General features: G+C 50.5%; 1 protein-coding gene across 11 annotated transcripts in view; it reads left to right on the top strand.

Annotated features, from left to right (window-relative positions):
• LOC102056311 (cyclic AMP-dependent transcription factor ATF-7) overlaps positions 1-12018 on the top strand; it is a 69730-nt gene that overhangs the window by 34952 nt on the left and 22760 nt on the right. For 8 of the 11 annotated variants that reach the window (XM_055696908.1, XM_055696902.1, XM_055696904.1 and 5 more), the window contains one exon: positions 11454-11550. In XM_055696908.1, coding sequence (XP_055552883.1) covers positions 11454-11550 — 97 coding nt within the window. Of the gene's footprint in view, positions 1-2197; positions 2459-3749; positions 3815-11453; positions 11551-12018 lie in introns of all 11 variants that reach the window. The other 3 variants (XM_055696911.1, XM_055696909.1, XM_055696910.1) reach the window with 2 other exon arrangements.

The raw sequence follows: 12018 nt of genomic DNA, 5'->3' as shown, positions 1-12018 counted from the left end.
AAAATTAAATGCATTTTGCTTTGACTGCGTGTGAAATTTTATTATCTGCAGCCCATAACGTAGGCGGAAAAATTGTTAAGACCCTAAGGATGCGAGTAAAGCGATTTTGGTGACCTCAGCTGTATATTTCTACATCGCTGAATCATCACCCAGTTGGCACCTCAGCAGGGGCAATTGCTGCTTGCGAGGCTGGGAGCACCGCTGGGGCTGGGGGGAGAGCCGTAGATCAAACAACGTGGGGGAAAGCTTATGGGAAAGCTGCTTGCGTTATGCTTGGCTCTATCTCGTCTGATTTTTCTTGCACTTAAGAGTTTATCCACTTAATTTTTATTAAGGGCTGCAGGAAAGTGGAAAGTGATGTTAGAGGGGTTTACCATTAGCTAGGAGCGGCTGAGGAGGCAATTAGAAACGAGCGAGAGCTCTGGGCTGGTGCGAATTGCAGCTGGGGAGTCCGCTTCAGCGGCAGAAGGGCTTTTGCTGGGGATTTTGTCGGGTCACTAAGTACGCAGGCAAGTGCCAGAGAGCTGGGAGCGTGTTAATGCACTCCTTGAACCTAATCCTGTTGTGTAGACGGCTAAAACCTCCCTGTCGTGAGCTCCTATAATGGCAGGCGTTGCGAGGCGTTTGGAAACGAACGTGAGAAGAGAGAGGAGACTTGCTTCCCCATAAACCTGACCTGACTTGCTGGGGAAAACTTGGCACCTTTTGAAAGCCGGTGCAGTTGCATAATGCCTGCAGATGATCTGGGGGGGGGGGGGCGGGGAAGGATCAGGATCCTTGGTGCAGGAGATCTCCCAGCACTCTGGGTACAGGATGGAGTCGGGAAAAGAGCTTGGAGTTGGACCCCTCTGCAGCAGTCTGCTCTGAGAAATCATAAATCTCGAGAGAGAAGAGGGTCACTGAGAACCTCATCAGGGTGGGAGCAGCAGCGCCGCGTTAATATGCCCATAAATCTACCTGTTACGATAAAACAGGTGGCTCTTCCAAGAGGCAAAAATAGTCAAACGCCCGGAATTTTTTTTCCCTACTGGTGCCTTTCTCCTTTTAAAAGCTTAATTACCATGGTGCGCTGACATCTGACAACTTATCATGGGCTATCACGGTCCTTTATAAAATACAGGACTTAGTTTTGTGTCCGTGTCTGGAAAGCAGGGTAGAAAAGGCATAAAGGGGCTCTGCAGTTTGGCCAAAATCCTGGGAGAAAGGGGGGACACAAAGAGGGGATGCATTTTCTTATGTGGCAATTGATGCGATCGTTGCCAGAAAGCTGTTTGCTGTAAGGGCTCCTTGAAATATAAACAAAGGAGCTGCAGGATGGGGTTAGTCATGGGGGGAAATCATGCCCTAGGATGAGATCTGGGAGGTCTGTAAATGAGGATGGATGGGAAGGGGTGCAAGGGCAGGAGTGGCTTTGCCCCTGCGGGAGTTGCTGCAGGGGTTTGGTGAATTCCTTGGACTCCCTTTTCACATCCTGCGCTGGGAGGTGTGGAAATGGGAGCTGGGCAAAGGATCACCACTGAGTTCTGCAGAGCGCTCGTACCCCTCAGCACGAAGGGGGCCAGACCCTTCCTATTTCTACAGCTTATTTCCAAAATGCCCCAGTCGCTTCTCCAAGGTGGCCGAGGATCCATAAATCTAAATTTGCCTCCTGCATTTTGTCCCTCTCCACTTGATGATATCCCGTCTACCGCTCTCAGTAATGACCCTCCCCATTTTTAGAGTGCATGAGTGCGTTTAAGTCGTGCCTGTGCACCAGTTACGTGGGTCTGTGCTTCTTTAGAGCTTGTTCCCTCGATCTAGCAAATGCCAATGTTAAAGAGGAAACACCCCAAGCCTCCAAGCCACTGGAATTCTGCCTTCATTTAATGTGATGTCCTCTCCAGGCTGTTGCTGTTGGAGCTTCCCCAAGCGAGGTCCTTGCACAGGTCCACAAAACCCACCCTGTTTTTCAGGCAATAAAGCCTGTAAGGAGAGGCTCGCACACCGTGAATGGGTGGGTGCATACCCAATATCGCTAATGAATTGAAGGAAATCAACCTTATAATGCGTAAAAAAACTGAATGGGGACCATGGCATCCTTTTTCTAATTGTAGTGTTGTTCAAAGGTCAAGGCTGAGTCACGTTGACTTTTTCAAGCTGCAGCATACTGGCACAATGAGTGCTTTTTCCATTGGAGCGAACTTTTTTTTTTTTTTAGGATCAGCTTTCTCGTAGCCCTGAAACAATAGTGCAGCAGAGAGGATCGTGTTAGCCTGGTGCAAGGCATCTTCCGAGAGGACAACCACCAAACCTCTCGGATGAAACCAAATTTAACCTCTGCTGCCTTGGCCCTTGAGAATTTGCTTTCGAAATGACCGTAAGGGGGTTGGATTGGAGTTGAGGGACCAGCTGTTCGGAGCAGAGTCCGCTGCTGGAGTCCTGCTTTCCCAGCACAGCTTTCTCTTACGCTCACCCCAGGGTAAGTACAAAAAGGGAGGTATCGCCGTCCCACGTGTGGGCACATCCTCCCCGCAGCGCTGTCCTGCTGCTTCAGGACCCGACTGCAGACCCTTGCTCCGACACAGCTGCGCTGGGTATCTCGAGATCCGAGGGAAAGCAGAGTCCTGGCTTTGGCTGAGTTCTGCTGGCTCGAACCGCTCGCTTTCCCCGTGCCTACATTGTGAAGCTCGCCTGCCTGGCATGGATAGCGCTGCTTTGCTGGGGGAGCATCGCAGTGTCCCCGCCAGGTGCAGGGGACGTTCAGGCTGCAAGACCCCCCCGTTGTCACCCTGGGCTTAAGGGCTGCGTTTGCACCGAGGCCGAGCACTCGACTGCGATGTATGGCTTGGCAGGGAGCAGGGAGCCAGAGCGGCTTGTACCACGGCACTGCTGGAGCTGCATGTGCGCCGGCACCTGCTGCCAAAGCCTCTCCAGGCCCGTGCGGTATTGACAGACTTGGCCACTGTCCAGAGACTTTTTAAGATCCCGGTGCAGCCTCCCAAAGCACAAATCCTCAGCCCTGTAGACAAATTAATCGACTCCAGTTCACATTTAATTATTTTTACACATACATTCTTGTTTCTCGGGGTATGCAGAGAAGGAGTTTCCTGTTACTCTTTTCTTTTCACTCTATAAATTATCTCTGGCATGCATGCATTGCACGGGGCTTGCTGCCGATGCTGTTTGTTTGCTGAGAAAGAGTCTTTGCTCCCAGATTATTCATTCAGGAGCTGTGGAGCGTTCAAGGCAGGAAGGGTGACTCATTTGGTAAACAGCAGAGGCTTGCAGGGAAAGGCAGGAGCACAGATTGGGTTTCAGTGGTAGATCTGAAGCCTTTGGTGGGGGGAATTTTTTTTTTGTCCTTTTTTTTTTTTTTTTTTTTTTTTTTTTACCCTCTCTTCTCTACCACACCAGGTAGAGCTCCACGGCCTCACAGTTCGTTCTTTGCGTTGCGTGAGGGCAGGCCCCACAAATAACACGACAGCGCGGCTGCATAATTCACCTTTTTCCTCCTGCAATGCCACATAACTTCCTAAAGTGCTCAGCCTGAGCAGCTCGCTGCGGTAGGGCAAAGCAGGAATTTCACTTAGCCCGAGCTCCCTGCCCACCACCTTGCCTCTGCCCCTGTTCTTGCTCTCTACTCCCCGGCTCTTGTGATGGGAAGAGATGCTGAGCTCCTAATGAATCACTGAACGCCCGCGCTTGAAATACAGTCAGGGAAACAGCTGTAATAGCCTTTGTTAATATATATTTTTTTTTTTTTCCTGCAGTGCTTCTCGCATGGCTCCTGGTGCTTGCATGCGCGGTCGGCTTCCTCTCCTAACACCCTCGTGAAGTATGGTGCCTTTTCCCTTTTTATTTGCTCTGTCTGGTAGGTAGGGGAAAAATTGATGGCTTGCCCAAGGTCACACTGAAAACCTGTGGTGCTGCTGGGATTCGAGCCGGGAACGTAATAATGATTCACATCCACACTGGAGCTATCTGGGGGTTCCCATGGGGCAGGCGCGTATCCATAGGCACAAGCTGTGGAGTCGCTGACGCTCTGCAACTCCACCCCCTCGCTCACCTCCGTTAATTACCGCTGTGCCTCTCCTCTTAAGTTATGTGGCAGCGGTAATTAATACATGTATTTTAATAACCTTCACTTCTACCGAAACAAGGCTAAAAATGCTCCACCGTGTGGAAGTAAATAATGATTGCATTTCCAGGTTCTGGCTGAGCGCTGCCAGCTTTGTGTGGCTGTGGGCAGGTCCCCGAATCCCTCGGCTGGGTAGGTCCCCGCATCCCTTGGCTGTGCCTGGCTGCAGGGACCTGCCAGCGGCACGGAGCAGCCCGTGGCCACGGATGGGGAGCTCGGGACTGACTCCTCGAGGTGTCCGTCCCCCTCAAGCATCACTCGAGCAGGAGAGGAGGGTATCAGTGCCTTAGAAAATCTTGCCTGCTCTCACCTAGTGTAGACCCATTGGAGATGTAGGAGCCTGATCTTCCCAGCTTATGTTTGCATCCCAGGGTTTTGGCTGTAATTCCAGCGGCCATCCCGGAGGAGCTGTGCCTACAAGGTGCTGAGGGCTCCTTGTCTGTGGGACCGGGTATACTTTGGGCAAAAAGAGGGGCTGCTCCATAAAGCAACCTCAACCACCTGCTTTTTAAAAAAGGAGAGGAGGAGGTTGGCTTGTGGTCCTTTGGTGTGCTGCAGAGAAATCCCTTGGTAGCTGGAGGCTTGGGCTTGATAGCTGAAGTGCCCAGTGTCCAACCCAGATTAGATCCCGCTGGGATAAATGCCTTCCTGGCTGAGCAGGGTGGCTGCTGGCTGCTCCGGAGGGTTGCTGGTTGATTTTGTTTGCACCCAGGTGTGCTGATGCTCAGCTCGGGTGTGCTGGAGATGAAGGAGAGGCTGTGTCTACCATATGAGACTTTATTAAAATTTAAAAATAAAGAAAAGTGAACTTGAATACAGAATTTATTAAAGAGCTTGCCCCGTGTGTCCTTGGCCTCCTCACTGCTACACGGTGTGCTGTAGGCCAGATGGTTGCTGCCTTCCCCCCTGCTGAAACACCTGCATTTCAGTGGAGGGGCATGTGTATGAGAAGCCCTCTGGGATAAGTGAAGCTATAGAAATGTAAATTAAATTATTTACCTACTCCGAGTTAAATGCTCTGCCCTTCTGGCCAAGGAGGAATGGGATGGGAGGGGCTCCAGAACCTGCTTAACTCTTTGTTTAAATTGCAGGGAAGTTTGTGGAGCAACCGGAGTTTCTTGGCACTAATTGCCAGTGGTTTGGTAGGAGCCAAATACCAAAGTGCCCATAAAGATCTGCTCCCTCCAGCCTCGTCATCACTGCCTTATGAAAAGCGTAGGATGCCTGTCACCTCCCAGGTGCTGGTCTCAGGGAAGGCGAAGTGGCCTGTGTCATGCATTGGCACCTTCACCTTGCTGTCGCTCTCCCTTTGCTTGCTGGTGACTGGAGAAGTGGGTCTCGGAGCCATCTGCATCGGGAGGGCGGTTTGCATGACACAGGGAAGATGCTGCTGCACAGCTCCTATCCGTGACAGCTAGCTCAGCAGCAAAACACACGGTCCTGCAGAAAACCAAAATCTGCAGGCAGATGGTTCTCTCTAAGAGAGAAAAAAAGGAAAAAAGCCAGGTTTTTGTGGTTTGCACAATGTTCATCCCAAAGAAAGTGTTTGTTAAAGGGCATTTTTGCTGTTCGGACGTGGCTTGCTGACAGCAGCACCCAGTGCTGCCTGTGAATAGGCTGGAGTTTCTGATTATTATTCTTATTCTTTCTTTTTTTTTTAAATAAGGAAAGGAACGTGAATTAATCACAGGGCAGGATGTAAGCAGATTTTTAAAGTAAAAGGCATAGCCACATGGGTCCCTGGAGTTGCCTGAGCCAAAAATAACATTTCAAGGTTTAATCTTGATGCAGTTTTAGTGCAGAGGGGGGCGAGGGGGGGAAGCTGCAGGGGGACACTGCACAAAATGCATCCAAGCCTGCTCCTTTCCGAGGTGATTGAGCTGGCTGTGGCCTTTCTGATTGTCACAGGACTTGAGCGAGCAGAAATAAGCTTTTCCTGCTGCCTGTGACTTGGGAGGGGCACTGGTCACTTAATGCCCAAACATTTTGCAGACGAGCATCCTGCTGCAATGCAAGAAATGGCCCCGCTGCGGCAGCGACAAAGCAGAGCCCTGACGCGGATGCTGAGCTGACATCCCCTGGCTGATGCGGCCGTGGAGATTACCTCTCAGCCCTCTTTCAGGTTTTCTTTTCTCCCCTGCACCGAGTGGGGTGAAATGACCTTGGCTCAGGGGCGTTCTGTGTATAAAGCCTGAGCTGCGCTCGCAGCCCACCAAGCAGCCGCTCCCCCTGCTGCCAAATGCTTTGTGCAACAGCGGGAGCGGCAGAGCTCTCTTTGAATACCTATATGTGAAATACATCATCTGGGTTTGGTTTTTTATTTGTTCTGGAGCTGATCACTCGTAAACCTTCACTTTTCTTCTCGTTTCTCCTTGCTCAGGCTCCGGGAGGTGCTGTCTCTTCCCTCCTCTAGCAGAAGCACGCTGCCACCAAAACCAGCTTTCCAGAAGCGCTCAGTAACCAGAGCTGCTGCGGCCACCTTCGAGCTGCATGGACTTGATGCCTTGGCTGCTTTCAAAAATGTAGTCATGAGCTTTCTGGTGGGAGCCGCTAGGTTCTGAGCTCTTCTGAAACCTGGCCTGGTGAGCACTGCCTTATGGGGAGCCCTCTGAGAGGAACTGGGTCCAAAATACTTGTGTGCTGTCTCTCCTAAGTGTAGAAATAAGACAACGTAGCCATGCTATTGTTGCATTCTTTCAAACCAACAAGTCTTTGCGGTGTTACCTCCTAGTCATCTCATGACACCTCCTTTCCTATGGAAATGGGCCCATCTGGGGATTCACGTGGTCCCAGGCAGATAATTGTAATGGTCCCCCCGGCCTTTAAAATCTATGAATCACTCCAGTATCTGGGCACTTTATGCACATTAGTGAATTAATCCTTACAGCCTCTCTGCAAGGGAGGGAATTATCGTTGTCATTGCTCAGATGGGAAATGGGTGAGATGGAGCCCAGATCTGCGCCAGAACTAGGGGGTCACATCACTCACAGCCGTAACAGCTAACCTTTGGGCACCCAGCCCTTGGGGGCATCCGTGACCCTGCATTAGTTACCTCTGCAGTTGTGCCGAGTGAACGGGGAATATCTATCCAGCCTGCCACGTGGCTAGAAATCCATCTGAGCCCTGTCACGGTGAGATGTATGGATGGGGCGTAGGCAGCGGGTCTGCCGCAGCTGGGAAGCACAAGGAGGATGCGCTGTGTCGGACACTGGGTGGGCTGGGATGCGTGCAGGAGGTCCGGCATCTCCTCGTGCCGTTGGCCTTGCCTTCTGCACGCCACTGCCTCCCAGCTGGTGTGGGTGCCCTGCCTGCTGGGAGGTCCCCAAACGAAGGAGGTTGGTACCCGCTCAGCTCAGGAGAGCCAGGCAAACCCCCGGACATTCCCTTAGCCCCCTCGCCCCGGGCTGATCGCACCACAATCGCTTGCTGTAGGGCAGCGCAGCAGCTGGACGGGCTTTGGAAGTGAAACCTTGCGGTGGCTTCTTTCAAAGCTCAGCTTATCCATGCTGGAGCGCTTAGTGCAGTCATTTACCTCCCGCACTGCAGTTGCAAGACACGTGCTGTTTTCTTTTGTTTCCCCTGGTATCCAGGTGTTTCAACCATGTCACGGCAGTACCGTGGTGTCCGTGGGCAGAGTAACACATCGCTGTGCTGGAGTTGGGGCTGGAGCAGCGTTTTGGCTTCCCTTTATTAATGACAGCTTATTAATTCAGCCGTGTGAGGAGCCTGATGGAGGCAGGTTTGGCTCCTCACTCCTTTCAGGTCTGGTGAGGCTGTACCAGAGCTTGTGCTTTCAGCAAGGTAAAGTCTCCTTTTTGCAAGTGTGCACCCCTGGAACAGTTTGTGCTGGGGCAACCTACACCCAGTCTATATTAAAGCCGAATTTTGGCTAGTGACTGGCACGGTGTGCAGCCAGTGTTTATGGTCTCTGAAAATTACTGTCAAAGTTAAAAAATAGCCGTGCAGCTTGTGTGCTGGAGCTGCTGGGAGAGCCAGCGAGCACCTGGGCTCCTGCATGGCTGGAGTGTTGGATACGGTGGGTTCAGCACTTGCCTGATCCTCCTTTTGCATCGAGTGCAGTTGTAGGCTTTACAGAAGCAAGGAAAAGCCCTGAGCAACCCCTTGTTTCTCATGTTGTGCTTATTAAACTGTTGGAAAAAATCTCCTTCTGACTAAAGATCCGGGCTTCAGCCTACTGCTTTTATTCTCTGGCTCTTGCTCCTAATGGAGATGGTGCGTTGGTCCAGCTGGAAGTATTGTGTCCTATCAAATAAAGATTCTTAAATGAGCACATTTATTCATCGAGCTGTCACAGCCTGTTGAGTAAAGAATGCAGACTGGCCAGCCTTAGTCTGCCTCAAATCTGTTTTCTCCAAAAAGCTCTGACAGTCTCTGGGGTAAATAAACCCAGCCCCATGTTTACCCAAATCCCAAATGTCACCCATGTGCTCCGTCCCCTGCACTAAGGCAGCTGTAGGGTCATCCTGAGGGGAGAGAAAGGCAGAAATTGGGGCTGTGCGTGCTGTTTAAACTCTTTATTTTTACGCAGCCCTTCGCCGCTGCGGCATGAAGGGTCGCTGCTGGTTTTGGGGCTGATTTGCAGCGCGGAGGCAGCAGCGTTATCCCAGTGCCCATCCCTCGCCCCAAAGAGTTTACAGCCTACATCTTCTTAATTCAGACACCCGCAAAATAGCAGGCTGAAATAACACTGCTGTATGTCAGCTGCTGATGGAAGGAGATTAAATATTAAAGCCAGTGCTGTGGCTTTAACTCATTCCATTTTTTTTTCCCTACTCTTCCCCCTTTCTTCCCCCCCTGCTTTTCTTCTCTGTGTAAAATGACATGATTTAGAACTGAAGTGCCAGACTCAGCCTCTAGGTTTCGGCGTTTGGAAATGTATGTAGAAAGATATATTGTGTCTGTGAGCATTTCTGTGCAGAGAAAGAGAGAGCTCCCAAGCTAGTGAGACCACATAAAGATGTTAAATAGAGCTGTAACGCACACCGAAAGCAGGAAAAGTGCCCTAGAAAAAAAAAGTAAAAAAAAAAAAAAAAAAATAATCCTGAAATGGAGCAAAATGAAAGATTAAAATAAATTCAGTGGTGCCAAGGCTGGGCTGAAACGTGTCCCTCGTGGAGCCAGGGCTGGTGGGGAGAGGGTGAGGGGGGAGAGAAGTGTGACCCCATTCTCCACCTCATCTTCTTGCTACTTCCCTCATTGACCTAAAAATCTCCCATTTCTTTAGTACAAAACTGAGTCGGAGAATTGGGGAATTTTCTTCCTTTTCCTTTTTTTCTCTCTGTCTCTGCATGTTTAGTATTTTGAGACACCACTGGAGCAGCAGCCACTTGCCTGCTAAATATTCATCTGAAACCGGCTGCTCCTCTGTCCTCACAAAAAAACCTTGATTTATTTTTCTCCGCTTACCGTAACCCACCTATTTTCCTCCACTAACGGCTTGTCACTGCATCGCAAGGGGCGAGCGGAGTTGGCAGCAGAGTACATTAAAAGCCAGGGTGGTTTTGGGCCAGAAACATGACAAAGTGTCAGTCGGTGCCCACCCTTTCTCCCCGGTCCCCCCTTCCACGAGCACTTTATGGTGCGATGCAAAACGCCGCCGCAAATTTTGTCTCCCTCGGAGAACGGCGGTGGTTCGCTCGCTTCTCCTTTGTTCGGTGGCATTTTGGCGTCGCCAAGATTTGTAATGCTGTTTGGGAATGAGTCACATTTGGGCTGGAGCAGAGCTGAGGGTTTCGGAAGCTGCGGGGAAGAAAGAAACCCAGAACACATGTATCTTTAGCAAAACTGTTGAGAAATTTTATTTAAGGTTGCGGACCAGATTGGGGAGGGGTGGCTGGGAAAGCCGGAGCGTGTGTGCCTCGAGTTAGATGGGCAAAAGCCTCTTTGCTTTTCTCCCTGCAAGCATGTTAAGACCCACCAGCTCTAATTTCTTTTAATTTGAGCCCCAGTTACGAGTCAGCATCAAAAGCACCTTCTGATACGACGTGTTTGAAGGACGCTATGCATAATACACTTGTTACTGCACCGAGGGGGAAGATGGATGGGACATACGTGGATGCAGCCGTTGTCTTGGCAGTGCGGTCCCTTGCCTCTGCTAACGTGTGCCCCCCCCTTGCTGCACGGCTCCTGGGAAGGCGCCGTGGTGGCTTCCAGCCTGGAAAACGCAGATTTGCTCGATAAAAAAAATGAGTCATAAATAAGCATTGGAAAGAGCGAGGGAACCCAGGGTGTCACGCTTGAACTAATTCACAGAAACAGGTGGCTTTGGGTTGGCTTGTTTGTTGGATGGTTTAAAGAGAGAGAAAAAAGGAAGGGGAAAAGGGCAGAAATCCTTTGCTACAGCAGCAGCTTTTTCTAGAAATCAGCCTGATGTTGCACGGCTCCTGGATGCATAAAAATCCTGCAGTACGGCCCGTGCAATGCCCTCAGCCTCCCGGTTTGTCGCAGTCTATTAGGAGAGGCGCAATCCATCCTCGGGTCTTTATGATTATTTGCTTTAACCCTGTCCCTACCTCTCCCCCCCCTTTCCTCGATCTCGATGCTTGGGGCTGGTGCAGCCGCTCAGAGCAGCCCCGCAGCGGGCGATGCTGCCCTTTTGTTGGGATTTTGGCAATGCCCCCACGCACCCAGCCCTGCCTCCGTGCTCTCACGGGAGGATGTGAGCCTCCCCCTGCAGCACATCCCTAAAGCCATTGCAGGTGGGTTTTTATCCTGCCATTCTCCTGCAGGTGGAATTTCAGACGGCATCTTTAACGGCATGTGAAATGCATCCCCTCCCGGTTCGATGGTGGTGGATGGCGGTGGTGCTTCGCGCTGCACCGTGCTGTCACAAAGAGGCACGGGCAAGGACGGTGGGCAGCCGCCTCCATCCTGCTCCATAAAGCCACAGCCTGAATTGCCGGACAGGTGCCAGCTCTGCCGCATGCCATCCAAAAAAAGTTGCCTGACCCCTAATAGCACCTAATTCATCCCTCCATTAGCCAGCAATAAAGCGGAGCATCTCACCGAGCGCGGCAGATTTGTGTTTCCTACATTGGTTGCAGCCGCCGCATGGCCCCGCCACTTAAAAAAATGGATTATTAAAAATATTTGTCCCCCGTTCCCCAGAAGCCCCATGTAATGGCTTTTTCATTTTGAGCAATGTGTTCACACACCGCTTCTCAAACAATCTGTCCCGCTCTGGTTTTGCTTAATGCTCGGCAGCGATTCTGTTACAGTTGCTCTCCGGGCGGCTCTCTCCCCCACCCTGCTGCAGGATGTACCCGTAAAACACAAAATGCATTTATTCACGATTTTCTAAATTGTTTCATTTCAGAGGTTTACAAACGAGGACCACCTGGCGGTTCATAAACACAAGCATGAGATGACATTGAAATTCGGCCCTGCTCGAACTGACTCAGTCATCATAGCAGGTATGTGGCGCTCAATCCAGGCCAGCTCTGAAAATGGTGCACATTAATATAGCATGACTGCAAGATTAATACCAGGGACCAGATGCACTGAAAAACGTCTCTACCTCCCATAAAAAGCTCTTGTGATCTGCATTTAATCAGGAGGAAAGGAAAGCCAGAGGCTTCCAAGTTTCTATTTTTTTTCTTTTTTTATGGTAGTATCAGGTTTTGTGGGGTTTGGCTTTTTTTTTTTTTTTTTTGCTTTTTTTTTTTTTTTTTTTAGCTCTCACCCTTTTTATTAAGACTGGAAGATTTATGGACAAAAGGTCTTTCACATTTCTGCATGTGCTTTGAGGACGATGAACAAAATCTGACAAACCCAGCTTCCTCTCCTCAGCCCAGGTGTCAATTTTCTTGAGCTTTTAGGCTAGCAGTTAATAAATTAAAACACCATCGAGTGCACTGGCTACTGCCGAGAGTGCATTTGCA

The sequence above is a fragment of the Falco cherrug genome, chromosome 19 (genome assembly GCF_023634085.1).
Source record: "Falco cherrug isolate bFalChe1 chromosome 19, bFalChe1.pri, whole genome shotgun sequence".
NCBI lineage: Eukaryota > Metazoa > Chordata > Aves > Falconiformes > Falconidae > Falco > Falco cherrug.
The sequence above is the reverse complement of the archived record's forward strand: the minus strand, read 5'-3'. Positions and strand labels throughout refer to the sequence as shown.